We start from the raw sequence: 18808 nt of genomic DNA on the forward strand, positions 1-18808 counted from the left end.
CAAGCCATGGTGATGGCAGGCGTGTTGCAAACGGCCTCGGCGACTACACACGAGGCAAGAGATGTCCAGCAACGAACTCTGGCCTCCCTCCTAGTGTGCAACTGCTTGTCGCAGTGAAGCTCCAGATTCGGAGAGTGGGATTAGCTCCTATGGGTCCTGCAATGTGCACCGACGGAGGAATTCTTCACATATGCATAATAGCTTAGACCCGTCGGATATCTGGAGTCTGCAGGTACGTGATAAGCAGCCCGGTTGTTGCAAGCAGTGACGGCTGTCGCAGTGAGGCATGGTGACTCTAGCCCGATTCGTATGTTTGCGCTGCCAGTTGAGTTGCTGGCTACGAAGCCAACAGGGACGAGGAAAAGCCAGTAGAGCATGCCTTCAACTTGGAGCAGATGGCATACCCTGAGGTGCTCGTCAGCATGGCGTAAATGACGGTCTGGGTCTTCTATTGGACTCTGGAGGAAAATCTGTTTGCAATCATTGGACACGCACAATGATGGCAGTCCAGGCTTCGTGGGGTGATCAAGTCAGCTGTCAAACGGCATCTTCGCGTCATGGCCTGGAGTGGTGTGAATTGGCGAACGATGTCGAAATGCAGGGCCCTCCATGCCTCGAAGGCGGCAGCGGGTCGTGCAACACGGCACTGACTCCGCTTGACACAATGTTGTCTCGGACTCGGCTCCAGCAAGAGTCAACGATAGATGGTATTTTCAATCCGGCGGCATGTAGTGTTGTTCCTGCATTTGACGAGACTGGTCACTTCTAAAGAGCGCCTCCGTGCCGAACAGCCCGACGCAGCTCCATCACGCATCTCCCCAGTTGAATATCGGATGGCGGGATGCACAGCTGCTGTGTGGACGATCTGCTCGAAGGTCGCGATTTGGAGCGCGTGGTTCGATCGGTTGCGCGCGTCGCACAGCAGGGCGGAGATGATGTAAGACGCCGTGCGACTCCCAAGACGTCCAATGGTCCGCGTGTGTCGCGTCGCGATGAGCACAGTGATGAAGTTGGATGGGCGAAACTTGGACGCAGCGGTGGAAGCGGAGCATTTGACGACATGGCACAGCGATTGCGACATGGGTTGTTTCAGGCTGCTCGGCTGCCCTTTCCGCGCGCGCGCCGCCTTCACGTGGTCGGCTGGAGCTATTCTCGCCGCAAGTGCAAACCTTCTCCCACTTCACCGTGTGCAGAGGATCATCGCCCAAGTTATCCAAGCCAAGGCACGTCGTGTTCACGCTGCCACGCTGCCTGGAGCTCGCCTGCGCAGCGCTGCAACTGCACCACTTCCAACTCTTGCTGCTCCGCCGGCCAACTTGTGGCTCGTGATGTGTGGCTCGCGGCAGGCGACACAGCGTCGTGCAGCCATCGACGATGCGCCTGACATCGCCAACCACGCTGATGGATCTCATCTCGACTCTCGTCAAGGAATTGTGGGCCAAGCCACAATACACGCGCACCTGGCCCCTTTGGTCGCCCACTGGACATGGCCCTTCTTCATCACCACATCTGGGCCCATCGACGTGGATCATCAGTGGGCTGGGGACTGAGGCCCACTGCTCTGCTCCAGACTCGCTGGCGGGTGACGTCTGCTCCTCATACTCGCAGCAGAAGGTAGGTTGGCGCGTAGGCAAACGGGAGGACTGACGGACAGACGCACAATCAGGCGAGCGCAACAGGAAGCACATCCGCTGCCTCGCTCGACGCGTCCGCTGATCACGGCGTGTGGCGTCAATCGAGTCTGGAAACCTGGCACACGCTGCGAGCGACCCGACGGAGTGTTTCCACTGGCCACACGCGAGGCGCGAGCTCCCATCCCTGCACTGCTGCCGTTCAATGTCGACGAGCTGTCCCATCTGACATCATTCGATATCATCTTGACGGCCGTGGCAGCGCGTCTGTACCTCCGTCAAGCACACCTCATGCTCTTTCCCTGTCTCTCGCAGCACATGCGAGCTGCATAGCTATAACTACCCTCCCACCTCTCTCAGCCACACGTCCACATACCCTCCCATTTTGCTCCCTTGCTACACAGCCGTTGCCTTTGCATGTCAAGCAACTCTAAACAGTACGCGTACTACTCCTTCCCACCTACTCCTAATCGCACCTCTCCATCTAGTCGACGACGTTACGAATCACGAAGTAATTCCGCATCCACCACCAAGTCTTCTTACGAAATGGCCCCATCTCCCGCCGCAGGAAAGCAGCAGTCCGGCTCCGTTCCCAAGACTCCCACAAAGCTTCAGAGAAAGCCTGGCCAGACTCCACAGCGACAAGGCCAAGCTTCCGCAAGCAAAGCTCCATCCACTCCAAAAGCTGCCCAGTCAGCGAAGCCAGAAACAGAAACATCCGAATCAACAGGAGCTGGCCAGAAGGCCGACCAAGCCAAGGATCAGGCCGAAAACACAGCAGGCGATGTCAAAAGCCAGGCCGGCAAAGCCCAGTCGGCGGCGCAGAGCTCCGCAACTGATGATGACGATGATGAGCCATTGAGCAAGGTCTCTCAAGCCGGCCAGCAATCCAAGGAAGGCTTGGAGCAACAGACTCCAGAGCCCATCCAAGATGACGACGATGACGAAGAAGATGATGATGAGGAAGAGGACGCAGTTTCTGGCGCCCAGCAACAGGCTAAAGACTTCCCTTCGCAGGCAGAGGACGAAGCTGAGTCTACTGCGGACGACGCCACCGAGAAAGCCGGCGACACCATTCAGTCAGCCGACGATGAACAAGAGGACTCCCAGCAAGGCCAGAAGCAGTCGCAGCAGCAGCAACAAGGCAAGAAAGGCAGCGGACTTTTGAGTGGCGCCCAAGGCCTTGCCGGCAAGGCAGGGAATCTTGCCAACAAGGCTTCCAAGGATCCTAAATCTGCAGCACAAGATGCCCCACAAGACGCCAAGAAGGGCGCTAAGAACACTGCAAAGGGGGCCCAGGACGATGCCGAGGACGCCCAAGAGACCGCAGAGGGCGGTCTTGAGGAAGGTCAGAAGGTCGCCGGCGAAACCACAGACGATGCCGAGGACGCTGCAAGTGGCGTGCAGGATAATGCTAAGCAGGCCACCGACAAGGCTGGTGAAGCGGCAGAAGACGCGACCGACAAGGCCGAGGATGCCGCCGAAGATGCCAAAGATACTGCGGAAGGTGCCACGGATGAGGCCAAGGACACTGCAGAAGATGCCGCAGACCAGGCCAAAGACACGGCAGAAGGCGCCACAGACCAGGCCAAGGACACCGCGGAAGATGCCAAAGATACTGCCGAAGATGGGGCGGAGGACGCCCAAGACACCGTCGATGGCGCAAAGTCTGAGATCCCAGTCCCCGAAGGCCTTCCAGTGGACCTCAATGTGCTCAAGGGTCTCGAAGTTCAAGAGGATGGCACCGTCCTTGACAAGCAAGGCAATCCCATCGGTCGCCTCGCGGAAGGCGACGCGGAGGATCTTTCTGGTTATCCTATCGGCGACGACGGAGAAATCCTCGACGATGATGGGGACTTGGTCGGCCGCGTGGAGCTGATGCCAGATGAGATCAAACGCCAACTACAAGAGTCTCGCGAGAACGGCGAAGAGCTGCCTGAGGATGCCCAAACCTATCTTGGGCAGCTCGAAGATCAAGCTGAAGATCAGGCTGAGGATGTTCAGGATGAGGTCGAGGACAACCTCCCATCTTTGTCCATTCTGGAAGGCCTCACCTGCCAGATCGACGGATTGATCTACGACAGCGAAGGCAACACTGTCGGCCGAGTCACCGAAGGCGACCCAGAGAAGCTGCAGAACGCTGTCCTCAACGATCAAGGCGAGTTCGTGGACCAGGACGGAAACGTCGTTGGCAATGCAGAAATTCACGAAGATGCAGAAGAGCTTGTCGAGCAAGGCATCTATGAGCCAGCTCAGCAGGCTGCGGGCGAAGCCCAAGGCGAGGCCGAAGACCGTGTCGATAGCGCCCAGGAAGAGGCTGATGGCGCTGCCGATGACGTTGCTGGCAAAGCTGAGGACGGCGTTCCAACTGAGATCGAGGATCAGCTGCCTGGCATCGAGGCCCTGCAAGGCAAGGAGCTGAACGAAGCCGGTGAAATCGTTGACGAGGAAGGAAATGTCCTTGGCAACATTGCCGATGACTCCGAAGACCTCAAGAAGAAGATCGAAGAGGGAGAGATCGATCCCGAGAATCTCAAGATTGATGAAGAGGGTAACCTTGTTGATTCGGAAGGCAACGTCTTGGGCAAGACCGAACTTGCCGAAGGTGCTGCTGAGAAGCTTCAACAGGCCAGCAAGCTTCAAGACCTTCGCATCCTCGACGGCAAGCGTCTAAACAAGAAGGGCAAGATTCTTGATGACGAAGGCGAGGAGATTGGTGAGCTTACTGATGGCGACCTTTCTCAAGCTGCCGGAGGCCGTGCCAACGACAAGGGCGAGGTGCTCAACAAGAAGGGCGAGGTTGTCGGTCATGTCAAGGTCGTCCCTGGTGACGCCGCCGAGCAGGCCACGAAAGAACTTCTTGAAGAGCTCGGCGAACTCGAAGATCAAGAGGAGCAAGGTGAAGATGAGGCTCCAGCGGAAGGCGAAGAAGAGGAAGCTCCAGAGGGCGAAGACGAACAAGCTGAAGAGCAGGAATCTCAATACGAAGAGCCCGAGCTGGATATCCTTGACGGCCTGAAGGTCAACAAGAAGGGACAAGTCCTCAACGAGGATGGCGAGCCAATTGGTGAACTCACTGCTGGAGACCTCTCCAAGTGCGCCGGCAAGAAGATCAATGGCACGGGCGAGGTGGTCGACAAAGACGGCAATGTCATTGGCCACGTCCGCACTCTGCCTCAGAAGGTCGAGGAGCCCGAAACCCCTGCCGTGTCCATCTTGGAAGGCCTCAAGGTGAACAAGAAGGGCCAAGTGCTCAACGAGGATGGGGAGCAGATTGGCGAACTTACTTCTGGTGAAGTGAACAAGTGCGCCGGCAAGAAGATCGATGCCAAGGGCCAAGTCCTGGACGAGCAGGGCGAGGTTATTGGCACCGTACGCACTCTTCCGAGTGAAAACGAGGATGAGCAAGAGGAAGGACAAGAGCCAGAACAAGAGGGAGAGGAGGAGGATGGCGAAGACGCCACCCAACTCCCACCTCTCTCCGCCCTCGAAGGCTTGTCTGTCAACAAAGCTGGCAAGATCATCGATGACAATGGTGCCGTGATTGGTGAGCTCACTGAAGGAGACGCCAAGAAGCTGTCGAAATCTGGTATCACCGCCGACGCTGAAGGCCAATTCTGGGACAACAAGGGCCATGTCATCGGTCGCGCAAAGACACTTCCACAAGAAGACGCAGAAGAGGAAGCACCTTTCGCTGGTCTCGAAGGACTACGCGTCGTTGAGGAAGGATGGGTACAAGACAGCGAGGGCAACACCGTCGGATACGTTACAGAGGGCGACTCGGCCAAGCTTCTCGGCCGTGCTGTCGATGAGGATGGCGATATTCTTGACAAGAAGGGTTCTGTCGTTGGACATGCCGAGCGCTACGTGCCCGAAGAGGAAGAGGAACAAGAAGAAGAGAAGCCAGATCTCTCCTTCCTCGAGGGCAAGACTGTCACCAAGCAAGGCTTGGTGATTGGCGACGAAGGAATCCCTGTTGCACGACTAGTCGAGGGCAACGCCAAGGAGCTCACTGGACGCCAACTCGACAAGGAAGGCCAGTTCTGGAACGACAAAGGATCCGTCATCGGCAAGGTGGAACTTATTCCTGAGAATGAGCGCGAAGCCAAGCCCGAGGGACCTTTCGCCGGCTACGACGACTTGCGAGTCATCGAAGGCGGGAAGGTTGCCGATGAGGACGGAAACGTCGTGGGAGAGATTGTCGAAGGAAACCCCAAGCGTCTCGTTGGCCTGTCTGTCGATGAAGATGGAGACATTCTCGATAAGTACGGCAACGTCAAGGGTCATGCTGAGCCAACGCCTGACGAGGAACCAATCGACTACTCCGTGCTCGATGGCTTGACCTTGAACAAAGCTGGCTATGTTGTTGACGACAGTGGCATGCCAATTGGCAAGATCGTGGAGGGCTCTCCATCGGATCTTGCTGGCAAGAAATGCGACGAGAACGGCTACATTTACAACGATACCGGAAAGGTCGTTGGTCGTTGCGAGCCTCTTCCTGAGGATGAGCGCCAGAAGAAGGCCGAGGGTGCATTCGCCGGACTGGAAGGCTTGCACGTTGTCGACGGCGGCTACGTTCAGGATGGTGACGAGAATACTGTCGGCCAGATCACTGAAGGTGATGCCAAGAAGCTTGTTGGCATGAAGGTCGACGAAGATGGAGACATTATCGACAAGTTTGGCAATGTCAAGGGCCATGCCGAGCGCGTTGAGGAAGAAGAGAAAGTCATTGACTACTCCATTCTCGACGGTCTCACCCTGAACAAGCAAGGTCTTGTTGTGGATCAGAACGGAACGCCTTTCGGTCGTCTCGTAGAGGGACAAGCTTCCGAGCTCGCGGGTCGTCAATGCGACGAGCAGGGCTACATCTACAACGATCGCGGCAAGCCAGCCGGCCGCGCCGAGCCCATCCCAGAAGAAGAGCGTGTTGCTCGTCCTGAGGGACCATTCGCCGGTCTGGAGGGTCTTCACGTTGTCAAAGATGGCAATGTAGAGGACGAAAACGGCAATGTGGTCGGCTACATCACCGAGGGCAACGCCAAGAAGTTGGTAGGTCTCAAGGTCGACGAGGACGGCGACATTATCGACAAGTTCGGAAACACCAAGGGTCACGCCGAACCAGTCGAGGAAGAAGAAGAGCAGCCGGTTGACAACTCTGCGCTTGAGGGTAAGTACCTCAACAAGCAAGGCTATGTTGTTGACGACAAGGGCATTCCGTTCGGCCGCCTTGTTGAGGGTAACGTCTCTGAGCTGGCCGGCCGCAAATGCGACGAGAATGGATACATCTACGGCGACACTGGCAAGGTAGTAGGCCGATGCGAGGTCCTACCTGAGAACGAGAGAGTCGCTCGTCCGGAAGGTCCATTCGCTGGTCTTGATGGCCTCCGCGTAGTCAAGGATGGATTCGTCGAGGACCAAGATGGCAACCGAGTCGGCCAAATCGTCGAGGGCGAGCCTAAGCGACTAGTCGGACTCCACGTAGACGAGGACGGTGATATCATTGACAAGTACGGCAACGTCAAGGGTCACGCTGAGCCTTGGGAAGAGGAGGAAGAGGTGGCACAAGATCTTTCTCGCCTTGCTGGCACCACGATCAACAAGTCTGGCTATGCTGTAGATGGCAGCGGATCGATCATCGGTCGCGTTGTTGAAGGCGACCCAAACATCATGATCGGAAAGAAGGTCGACAAGGAAGGTCAGATCTGGGACGACTCTGGCAACGTGATCGGCAAGGCGGAGATCGTGACTGGTGTGAACTCCGAAGAAGGTCCATTTGCTGGCTTCGACGAACTTGTCATCAACAAGGACGGCACAATTACTACCCAAGCTGGAGACATCATTGGTCGTGTGACCGAAGGCGATATCAAGAAGCTCCTCGGCCACACCGTGGACGAAGACGGAGATATTCTCGACAAGAACGGCAACAGAATCGGACGAGCCGAGCGTTGGGAACCAGAAGAGAAGGAACGTCGCGTCAATCCTATGTCTGGCAAGCGTGTCAACAAGGAGGGAGAAGTCCGTGACGACAACGGCGACTTGATGGGCAAGCTCACGCAAGGCGACCTCGGACACTGTGTCGGTCAAGAGATTGACGACGCTGGCAACGTGGTTGATGTCGAAGGCAACAAGATTGGTGAGGTCACTCTCATCGAAAACATTGCCGAAGACGAATACGAGGGTCCAACTCAGGAAGAGCTTGACGAAGCAGCCAAGCGTGAAGAGGAGCGACAGATCGCCGAGAAGATGGGCGGCATTTGCACGCAGACTCTCGAGCGCATGCAACCCATCTGCAAGCAAATTAAGGAGCACATGGAGAAGGCTGACAGTACTCCAAAGGAGGAGCTCGACGAGGAGGAGCTTGTCAACCAAGTCAAGCCACTCATCGAGGAAGGTGGTCGCATCCTTGGAGAATGCAACGGCTCTTTGCGTGGACTCGACCCCGATGGAAAGATTGCCGCACAAGCCAAGGGTCGTGCTGGCACTGGAGAGGCCACTCCAGAAGAGTTCCGTCTCGCCGAGACACTCAAGGAGCTTACCACGACTGTTGTGACAACCATCGACGACGCGAAGAAGAAGCTGAACAACATGCCTCACGCCAAGAAGAAGCTCAACCCACTGTGGGGCCTCATGACCCAGCCTTTGTTCCAGATCTTGGCTGCTGTCGGTCTCCTTCTCGCCGGTGTTCTGGGACTTGTCGGACAACTGCTCAACGGTCTTGGTCTCGGTGGTTTGGTCAACGGTCTCCTCGGTGGCCTCGGAATCAACAAGCTTCTGGCATCATTCGGTCTCATCGACGGCGACAAGGACAAGAAGAAGCAATCCGGAAAGAGCAAGCTCTCTTCCATCCCCGTCGTTGGCGGTCTGCTCGGAGGCGGTAAGTAAATGAGTGTGAAAGCCCATTGACACATCGTCACATCTTCCCCATACCTGTAATTCGCATCTCGCAACTCTTGGGTAAGGGAGATTGTGCATCGATGTGTCAGGGCTTTCTCTACTTGTTTGCTCACCTCATCTTCTCCCCTCCGCTTTCGTGTGAGCACTCTGACCACATATTTTCGACCTTTCTAGACGATAAGAAGAAGAAAGACAACAACAGCAAAAACGAGCAAGGCGCCGACGCGACCGAAACAGCAGAGGCGTTGGATAATTGGCAAAAGCTTGGAGGGCCAGTTCTTATTGGGGTTGAGACCTCGTAATCATTTTTTTGGATTGTTTTCGCGCGTGGGATGGAAAGCAGGTTTGGCGCTTGGGTGACTTGGCTTTTGGATTTGATCTTCGACGACGATGTGGATGTGATGAGAAAACGGCAACATACTTGTACTTTACTACTGCGCAGCGCATCTTTTTTCATTCGGCTTTTGTTCAAAAAGCTCGATGCCCTTGGGAGGGGCCAGTCTTTTCTTTTGTGTAGATGGATCTTGTAACATAGCAAAGGCAATGGGAGCTTTTCACTTCAACTATTCTCATCATATGTTGGTTCTTCCAGCTGCTGTGATGGATTAGAGAGCAAGAGCAAGAGTTTCCAGCTCTACCATTGAAGCAGCCTGAGGCACAGGCTTGGCATCGATGTCGTCTCTCTTTCTCCTTCCTCGGTCTCTTACTTTACTCAACAATGATCTCATGAACTGACTTCGGCATCTAATCGCGTTCTTGCAAACCTATGAACAGCCGCTGCGCCAGAACAAATCATCTAGAATGAGTTATCTCCCGTCAAGTCCATTGGCTCGGTACGCGCTTTCTACAGTCGCACCGCCTCGGTCTTTGTTGGTCAGAAGCGACCACAGCACTTTCATCCGTGTCGCAGTCCATCGTTATCAGGAAGACACTGTTGCGGTGTTGCATTATTGCAAACATGTCACGCTCATCTGGAGCCTGGAGACTGGTGTGTTCCTCGGTCCCATCTAATGTGATCGAGTATGCAATCGGCAAGGCTTGAACGAGGTTACTAAGCTCACGGTAGCAAGACTAGGAAAGCCCTACGCCACAAACACTGCCAGTTGAAGTTCACCTGACTTTCACTCAGCTGAGCGCTGAGACTTGCCCAGGACATTGGCGCCTTAGTCTACCACAGTGGGGTTATAGGTTATCCAACAGTGACTGCTTATCGAGGCCTAGAACCACGCCTCTGAAGGCGCCTCCAACAGTCTCGAGAAGTGTCTACCAATGGCTGACACGGAGAAGAACGCCTATCGTGGCTCAGCTGGGGCACAAGGCTTCTCACTGCCTCGCATCGCGTGATATGTTGGGTAGGTACATAACCTCCACGCTGGCTGTTTCACCACGTAGGGCAGCAGGCATTTCGAAGGAATTGTTGAGGAGCGTCAAAGGCAAAGATGCGTTTGCTGACTTCGACGATCTTGGGACTACTGGTGTGTTGTACGACTGCGCGCCTTTCAATATGCGGTGCCAAGGGTCCGCAAGCGCTACGAAACAAATACAATGAAACTGGAGGTGGAGGGCTCTCCCTACTTCCAATGTGGCCAGAGTACGTTTTCGAGAGGTGGGAGATAGTAGAGCGCCAGCATTTTGGCGGACCTGGAAATGCTGCTGACTTGCTGAATTAGATTGTTTACAATCAAAGTCTACTTTCATATCATCACTTCCACAACAGAAGAGCATGGGCTCTATCATCCATATATGCTCGCCAAACAAATGGATGTTTTGTAAGTCAACTTGCGATATGAGTTACCAACGAATAGTTTGAGCTTACGGATTCTCAGAAATACAGGCTTCGCTCATGGGAAGTATACCCCACTGAGAAGAGCCAAGTTCAAGTTCACCCTCGCAGGTGTGACCCGCACGGTCAACTACAACTGGGCACACGATAATCCTAACGACTACAAAACCGATTGGTCGCCGAATGAGAAGCAATACAAGAAAGCGCTTCGAAAAGGTGGCTATAGCGACGTTAACGTGTACATCTTGAGCCACATGCATGAAGGAGAGCTGCTCGGCATCGCTACGTATCCCAGAGCGGAGCCTATCAGATGGGCTGATGGGATCATCCTCCTTGCGAGCACGATGCCAGGAGGATCCAAGGAAGGATTTGACCAAGGTAAAACTCTTGTGCACGAGATGGGCCACTGGTTGGGTTTATATCATACCTTTGGGACGGGCTGTGGAGACGGTCCGTGTAGCTGTGATGGGCCAGGTAAGTGATCACAATTCTTTCGCCCATCTCGATATGAGGTACGGTGCTGACTCGATGGGGCGGTGAAAGGTGACTACGTCGATGACACGACAGTGGGAAACCACGTTTATCGAGGCGATTGTACTGCGGCCGTCAACAGCTGCCCAGACCATGTTGGATACGACGACATCAGTAATTACATGAATTACGGGAAAGATGTGTGCGACATGCACTTCACGGCTCTTCAGGGCCAGAGGATGCGAGTGCTTTATGGTAATTTGCGGTGGAAGAGATGGGAATGAATCATGGCAAGTTGAGCAAGAACGCACCGGCGGAATTGGCAAAAGCTTTGCAAGTGCTTTTCCTGCTGCTGGGGTGACGAGCTCATGATCGCTGTCTTGCTGAGAAAGTAGTGAGGCTGGGAGCGCCATCTTAGGTTGAGTTACGAGCAGCCAGGGGCGCAGCTTCGTGCTCATCTGCACGACGAGCCATCAATGCCACAGTGCATGTTGCACAGCTGCACAAGATGTGCCCTGTAGCTAGCCAAGCAGGGCACTACCCACTTGTCAAGATTCTTTGGATCTCCTTGAACGCCCCCACAGTCATCCCAATCTTGTCAAATCCAAGTGCATCCTTCTGACTGGCAGTCGTCACCAGTACGATGCCATTTCTTTTGTCGACTGCAAAATGCTGTCCAAACAGGCCCCACCCCATGATAACTTCACTGTTCTCGTCTGCATAGCAGCACGATCGATAAGCCAGGCTCTCGTAGAATGGATTAAAAGCTTTCGCAAAACGACCTCTCTGCCATGCATCTTGCGAGCCTTCATGCAAGACATCTTCGATCCACTCAGCTGGCACAATTTGTGCACCGTCCGCATTCTTGCCGTCGTTCAATATGAGCTGTGCTAAGCGTGCGACATCTGGTAAAGTGGCGCATAGTCCGCCAGCCGCACGAGCGAAACCTTCTGAATCTACTGTGAGGAGAGCGTCGCTTTCAGCGCCCATAGGTTGCCACAAAAGTTCTTGTAAGATCTGGGGATACGGCTTTCCAGTCGCTCGCTCGAGAACCCAACCGAGTAAATCCGTATTGGCCGAGATGTATTCGAATGAATCATCGATGATTTCTTGCGGCACAAAACCTGCCAGAAACTCTTTCAGAGTGTTGTATTTCTCGCCGCCGAGCTTGGGGTTCCAACCAGTAGCCGCGCGATATTCGTGTTGACCGTCCACGTATCTTGCGCCGACTCGCATATCGAGGCATTGCTGAATGGTTACATCTTTCCAGATTGTGTTTGAGACCTCCGGCACATATTTCGTGACTGGGTCGGAGACAGATAGCTTGCCTTGTGATTGTACGATTCCGACTAAGAGTCCCGTGATTGATTTCGTCAAGGACATGAGAATATGTTTGGATTCTTTAGTGTTTCCGTTGAAGTATTCCTCGTAAAGGACTTTGCCATGTTGAAATATCATTAAACCATCTGTACTAGTTTCCGTAAGATATGTTTTGAAATCGATTTTATCCCCGCCATGATCGAGTTTGAAGCCAGACAGGTCTAGAGAGCCTCGCTGTGGGTTCGAAGGTATCTGTGGCTTTTGTACAACGGCGGTTGATAGGATCTCATCGATGTGTGTGAAAGCCCACTGGTTATGTGGATGGCTGAGCCAGTTGTGAACATTCGCTTTTGTGGAACTCATTCTTGCTATGTCGTAACACGATGGCTCGAGGTGACAGTCTTCAAGACACAAGGAAGAGCTTCATTTTGCAGTAGAATGCGGACTGCAAGAAAGTTGAGCCGAGGTCAATTTTTGCCTGTACTGTGGTCATGGCGGGATGTTGAGCGGGCCTTGATAAAGCTGCATCTGGCTGTTTCTATGCATGTTACCAGTACCAGCTACGCCTCAGTCGATGATTAGGCACGTTGATTGCCGCTGTTGATGGAGAAGAAACGACCGCTGAGATGATGGAGTTGAGAAAGACCACGGTGGCTCTGACAAAATACACAGAGCAAAGTGCCACAATACACAGTCGCAAGTAGTGGACATTTCGATGCTGTGGATACCCATTCACCTCGTTAACATCCTCCGCAAGAGCATTCGGGAAACATGCAGGCACGAGCTGTTCCCTCTTGCTGCTATGATCCGGAAAATTACCAGTTTGAGAAAGTGCTTCCGAACCTGACATTGACCTCAAAGTGTCCAATCACGACTGCACTTTAGCTGACAAACTCCACAAGCTGACAAACTGTGCTACATCTCATAAGTCGATGGCGGCCATATATGATGCGACAAGCCCCAGCAGCGGGCCGCATGACAATTGCTTTCCCCGTTGCGTTCGACATGCCCTCGCTCAGGTCATCCCCAATCACCCGCAAAGCTTTTCGCCGGACAGATGACTACACACCGGGCACTTCGAAAGTTCAGTTGGTGACAGAAGATCTCCCATCCCCGCTGACACCGAACGCGGTCTTGATCAAGGTCCATGCCGTGTCGCTCAACTACCGCGATGCAAACATTGCCAATGGCGGCAATCCCTGGCCCGTGATCCCTCACGGAATTCTTTGCAATGATGCGGCAGGCGAAGTTGTTGCAGTTGGGCAGCGAGTCACGAAATTCCAGGTTGGTGACCGCGTAGCACCAATCATCGACACAAAGAACTTGACGGGGAGGGAAGCTGGCCGCTCATGGCTTGCCGCAGATGAAGACGGTGTCTTAGCCGATTTTATAGTCTTCGACGAAGAGGTCGTGGTCCGGCTGCCAGAGTACTTGGATTGGACCGAAGCATCGATTATCCCCTGCGCTGGGACGACAGCCTGGGCAGCACTCCAGGGCTTCGGCATTGGCAGCAGCGTGCTCATTCAAGGAACTGGGGGTGTCAGCATGGTTGCCCTAAAGCTGGCTAGAGCTGCGGGAATGAAAGTCATCTTGACCTCTTCTAGCGACGAGAAGCTCAAGACTATCGCCGCGAGGTACAAAGAGCCTGAGTTGATGACAGTAAACTACAAAACCAATGAGAATTGGCACGAGGAGGTCCTTCGGTTTACGAATGGCGTTGGAGTGGATTTGGTCATCGAGATTGGAGGTGCCACCAGTATCGTGCCGAGCTTGAAGTGTACGAGGAGAGGGGGAACGATAAGTTCAGTGGGATACCTGAGTGGCAAGAAGGATATCCCGAATGAGATGCTGTCGTTGCTTATCGATCGGAGAGTGAACCTCAGAGGCATCAACGCGGGGTCCCGGATCGACATGGAGGAGCTTGTTGCGGCACTGGAAGCGACAAGAATTCGGTTTGACGACATCATTGATGATGTTAGGCAGTTCGAGGAGGCCGAGCAGGCGATACGATACTTGTGGGAAGGTAAGGTTGTTGGAAAGCTGGTTCTTAGCATTCATCACGAATGAATACGCAGACTATCCCACCTGTAAGATGAATATGAGTCAATTTCGCCTCACATTTGCTCTTTCCGTCGGGCTTCTCAACCGCAGAATGTTGGGTGGCTTCAATGATCACATTGGCGTGATCCTTGTGCTTCGCAACAATGTCGTACATTGTTGGGACCCCAAAGCGCATGGCTCCAGTCATCGTTAAGGAAGTAATTGACCTCGCACTTCTTGACTCGGCTCCAGTACCTCTTGGCCAGAAATCGCGCAGCAGGAGCAAGCCAATATCCAGGCCCTATCATGCGCTGGCCACGGATTGAAGTGCGTTATCCGGACTGAGGTCGTCGCTTGTCACGCGCTACGGCAGCTGTAACTTGGCTAGAGACAAGCTCAAGATAAAGCCTTGAAGACAACCACTTCCACGTGCAATGTACGACATTGTTGATAGATTCAGTTCCCGGACATTGGGGAAAGATTCGAAACCCGGGATATCCCAGGGACATGAGGATATGCGCAGCGATAACAGCCTGTTCACGGAAACTTGGGATAATATGTCCAGGTACCGCAGCCTTGTCGCCGCGCAATGAATGTTATGCTTGTGCCACGACTGGTCTAGAACGTGGTCATTGCAGTGAAGCCACGGAGAGTGAAGCGTTGCTTATCTTGATGCTCTCCTGTTCTTCTGTTCTTGTTGTTGCTCGTCCCGCAACTCTTCCGTGACGACCTCGTGTGCTTTACCGACATCCACATCGTGATCCTGCGTCCCACCTGCGTCGACCTCAGCGGCGCAGAAGGTGACCCAAAGGAGGACTGGCGGTTGATAGAGTGTGGAAGCGAGTCCAATGGAGCGGGATGTCGGACATTGCGCGCGAAAAGGTCCGGGGTGTTCGACGGGCGGCCCGCCGTACGGGAAGAACTCCCTGCCAATTTTGGCGACTCTAACTTGCTCTTTTGGCGCAGCAAATCAAACTATGATGACCGGCCTGAACTGCCAACAACAACCGCCATGTGAGCGTTGTGAAGGCCCAGCCGTGGAGCCTGGTAGGGGCAGTATGCCTGCCAAAGTATAGGTAGGCCTCATTTCTCCCCACACGCGCGCGGTGAGCTTCCACCACGCCGTCGCCGCCCACCACCACCGCCCCATCCGTAGTCACTCGCTATTTGGCTGTCCGCTTCACTCATTTAGCGGCGGTCACCACGTTCCAGCACCATGGTCTATCTCACTGTGGCGGCGCTCTTGGCGTCTGGACTGCTGGCCTCGGTTTCGGCTGGGAATGTGCAACATCAAGCCCATGGTCACGGCCATCTTCACCGTAGAAATAATGCTGAGCAGCCGCCCAAATATAATTCTCCGGCCCAGTACCAGCCCTCAACCCCCAAGGAGGCGGCGCCCAAGTACGAAATTCCAGCAGAGTTGCAGCCAAATGCCACGACTTGCGGTTGTTCAACGTATACCACAACCTGGTATGGCGAGGCAACACTGTACAACCCACACAAGCCATCTAGCAGCTCGACCTCCGTAGAAGCAAAGCCTTCCCAACCAGCTCCAGCTCCAGCTCCAAAGCCATACAGCCCACCAAAGCCTGCTGCTCCAGAGGCACCGAAAACACCATCTGGTCCGTCTGACAATGCCCCTCCTAAACAGCCAGCCCCACCGGCACACAGCCCACCCCAACAACAAGACCAACCCAAGCCCGCCCCTGCTCCACAATCCAGCACCGACAAGCCTTCCAATTCCGGCGGCATTCAGCCCAATGGCAATCAATGGGCCATGACCTACACGCCTTACCGCGCAGATGGAGGCTGCAAATCCGCGGGCGAAGTCAACTCGGACATCTCCAAAATCAAGTCTAAGGGTTTCAACACAGTGCGTCTCTACGCAACCGACTGCAGCGGCCCAGAAAATGTCGGCGCAGCCTGCAAAGCCAATGGCATGTCCATCATCCTTGGCATCTTCATCGACACCAAAGGTCTCGGCGCCGCACACGAGCAAGCTCAGGACCTGATGGACTGGGGCAAGAATGGCAACAACTGGTCTATGGTCGTCATGGTAGTCGCAGGCAACGAAGCCATTTTCAGTGGTGCCGTCGCCGCTCAGGACATGGCCTCCTTCCTCACCGACATCAAACCTCAATTCAAATCCGCCGGGTACAATGGTCCAATAACCACGACTGAGCCTCTGAATGTGATGCAAGCCAACTCCGCTACCCTGTGCCCGGTCATTGATGTCGTAGGCGGGAACTTGCACCCCTTCTTCAACGGCCAATACTCAGCTTCCCAAGCCGGTGAACTCGTGGCACAGCAGCTCAAAGATCTGGCCGCGTGCTGCGGCGGATCAAAGGAGGCCTACAATTTGGAGACCGGCTGGCCGAGCCAGGGACAGGCGAATGGTGTAGCAGTTCCCGGTGAGAAGGAGCAGAAGGAGGCAATCGAGAGTATCATGGGGAAGGTGGGCGGCAAGAGTGTATTCTTGTCATATGAGGACGATACGTGGAAGGCTCCCGGGGAGTACGGCATTGAGCAGCATTGGGGATGCGCGAGCGTTTTTGGAGATTAGAGGGCGTGCGGACGATAAGCAAGCGGTGGAAAGAAGGACCTGTGAGATGAGGATGGTGGAAGCGTGACACTCGGGATGGAACGATTCCGAGTGCCTCCATTGTTTTGATTTCTTGGTGGACTTTGGATTTGCAGAGATGTGCTTGATGCTTGATGGAATTTTTGGAGATATGATGTGCGATGAATATAGCGACGGAGCAGGCGAGGTATGCGCTCGTCTTGCGGGGTGGCGGGCAGGATTGAGTCTTGGCCACTGTTACTATTGCTGCCGCCACTGCTACTGTATCACGATCGAGAGCGCGGCGTTATGAGAAGAAATTGTTGTCTATTGTTTTCTGGTTGTTTTTATGAGCGTGCTTGGCAAGCAGCAAAGGGAAATATAGTAGCGTGATACATGAGAAGAAGCGTTTTGAGATTGCATCGTCTGAGCTGGCACCAACGTCCTCTTGTATCTCCTTTTCTGTAGCGGGATCATAGGGAAGACGTTGTAGCAAATGAGAAGATCGGTTTCGGTGAGTATTCATGTCCGCCTTCTCCCATTTTACTAATTGGTAATTTTGAGTTTCTGGAGACTATATCACAATCAGATGACCAGCTCCGATACTCATTTTCAGTGTCCAGTCAACGACAAATCTCCGCTTGGATGGTCTCGGCTTTTCGTCTACGTTAGGTCGTTCTCGTGTATGAACGTCTTCCTTTATTGCTAGAATATGCAGCAAGACGAGGGACATGGTAGCCCAGCCTTGAATACTCATCATCGAATCTCGTTCGCGGTAAGCATGCAGGGCAGTTGGACCTTATATGCTAACGCAGCCTGGTAGTTGATAGCCACCCGCAGCTCTCAATAGATCGTTACCACGGTCATCTGTGAGCTCTGTTGTTCTTAAGTGTGCCGCAGGTTATGCATCACTGGGCAGCCGGTATATTTGAACTTCCATCAAGGTCGTGACGCTAAACCAGTGTGTTCTGACTTCGAACGTGAGCGTCCTCACATCTCCCCGCATTGGGAAATAACGACAGCCTGCACGGGAGCATCACTCTTGGTTCGCACATTCTCAATCTTCCTCACAACATCCATGCCGTCGACGACTTTGCCAAAGACAACGTGCTTGCCATTCAAATGTGGCGTTGCGACAGTCGTGATGAAAAATTGGCTTCCGTTCGTGTTAGGTCCAGAATTCTGCAGATATTGTCAGTACCTAAATTTTTAGATCATAGCAAACAAGAGTGGGAGGGGGCTGAGCAGAGAACTGAATGGAGGGAGAAAACATACCGCCATACTCAGAATGCCTGGTCCGTCATGCTTCCTATCAAAATTCTCATCGGCAAACTTATCGGTTCCATAGATAGTCGCACTTCCTGTGCCATTTCCATTCTTGAAGTCTCCGCCTTGCAACATGAAATCTTTGATGACGCGGTGGAACTTGCTGCCTTTGTAGCCCAGCGGTTTGCCCAGGTGATCTTTAGTCTCGCCCGTGCAGAATTGGCGGAAGTTTTCAGCGGTGCGGGGGACAACGTCGGCGAAGAGTTCCATCTTGATGCGGCCTAAAGGCTCGCCTCCGAGCGTGACATCGAAGAAGGTGATGGGGTTTCCATTGGGAGCGGCCATGTCTTATGTTGCTGGAGAATGTAGATGTTTGGGTGTTTGATGCAGTGATAGAGAGATGAAGTTTGGATGTCGAAGAGCGGGAAGTGGGGTGCGCGTGGCAGCATGGAAGGCGCATGTGAAGATGCACAACGAAAGTTCGAATGCGAAGTGATCGAAACTCGTACTCACTACTGACCATGATCAATATGACCTGTCATTTTCAGCGAACGGATTAGATCTTGGACCTCGCTGGCAACATCGGGCATTCTTGTCACGCAATGAGAGAAAGACCGAATCATCTACGGGATGACCGCAGATTTGAACGTACGATGAAGCACAGTTGGCATGAACTCATACAAATACCAGCCGAGCAGGCTGATAGCAATATATGTGCAAGGACTCTGCTGGCAGATCCGGTTACCATCAATTGTGCGTAGGCTGCTGACCAGCTGATGCACTTCTCGTGCATTGTATGATCGTGTCAATGGCAGGTCTGAACTTCCTATCTGCGGGAGACGT

The 18808-nt window shown here is 53.8% G+C and overlaps 6 protein-coding genes across 6 annotated transcripts; 4 read left to right on the forward strand and 2 right to left on the reverse strand.

The window, feature by feature from the left end:
* Positions 1-1374: 1374 nt before the first annotated feature.
* Positions 1375-8827, forward strand: RHO25_006640 (uncharacterized protein; the record flags this gene model as incomplete). The annotated part of the gene is made up of 3 exons (XM_065602815.1): positions 1375-1614; positions 2070-8505; positions 8700-8827. 3 exons carry the CDS (start codon positions 1375-1377, stop codon positions 8825-8827), a joined length of 6804 nt encoding a protein of 2267 aa, XP_065458887.1.
* Positions 8828-10105: 1278 nt separating this feature from the next.
* On the forward strand, positions 10106-11063 carry RHO25_006641 (uncharacterized protein; the record flags this gene model as incomplete). Its single annotated transcript, XM_023597454.2, has 4 exons — positions 10106-10116; positions 10196-10294; positions 10352-10782; positions 10852-11063. The coding sequence occupies 4 exons, from the start codon at positions 10106-10108 to the stop codon at positions 11061-11063; spliced, it is 753 nt and encodes a 250-aa protein (XP_023452274.2).
* A 253-nt stretch (positions 11064-11316) lies between these two features.
* RHO25_006642 (uncharacterized protein) lies at positions 11317-12462 on the reverse strand (the record flags this gene model as incomplete). Its single annotated transcript, XM_023597455.1, has 1 exon — positions 11317-12462. One exon carries the CDS (start codon positions 12460-12462, stop codon positions 11317-11319), a length of 1146 nt encoding a protein of 381 aa, XP_023452275.1.
* Positions 12463-13104: 642 nt separating this feature from the next.
* RHO25_006643 (uncharacterized protein) lies at positions 13105-14166 on the forward strand (the record flags this gene model as incomplete). The annotated part of the gene is made up of 1 exon (XM_023597456.2): positions 13105-14166. The coding sequence occupies one exon, from the start codon at positions 13105-13107 to the stop codon at positions 14164-14166; it is 1062 nt and encodes a 353-aa protein (XP_023452273.2).
* Positions 14167-15355: 1189 nt separating this feature from the next.
* On the forward strand, positions 15356-16702 carry RHO25_006644 (uncharacterized protein; the record flags this gene model as incomplete). The annotated part of the gene is made up of 1 exon (XM_023597457.2): positions 15356-16702. The coding sequence occupies one exon, from the start codon at positions 15356-15358 to the stop codon at positions 16700-16702; it is 1347 nt and encodes a 448-aa protein (XP_023453069.1).
* A 987-nt stretch (positions 16703-17689) lies between these two features.
* CYP3 (Peptidyl-prolyl cis-trans isomerase H) lies at positions 17690-18310 on the reverse strand (the record flags this gene model as incomplete). The annotated part of the gene is made up of 2 exons (XM_023597458.2): positions 17690-17881; positions 17975-18310. 2 exons carry the CDS (start codon positions 18308-18310, stop codon positions 17690-17692), a joined length of 528 nt encoding a protein of 175 aa, XP_023452271.1.
* Between the last annotated feature and the right edge of the window lie 498 nt (positions 18311-18808).

Source organism: Cercospora beticola, chromosome 4 (genome assembly GCF_033473495.1).
Source record: "Cercospora beticola chromosome 4, complete sequence".
Lineage (NCBI taxonomy): Eukaryota > Fungi > Ascomycota > Dothideomycetes > Mycosphaerellales > Mycosphaerellaceae > Cercospora > Cercospora beticola.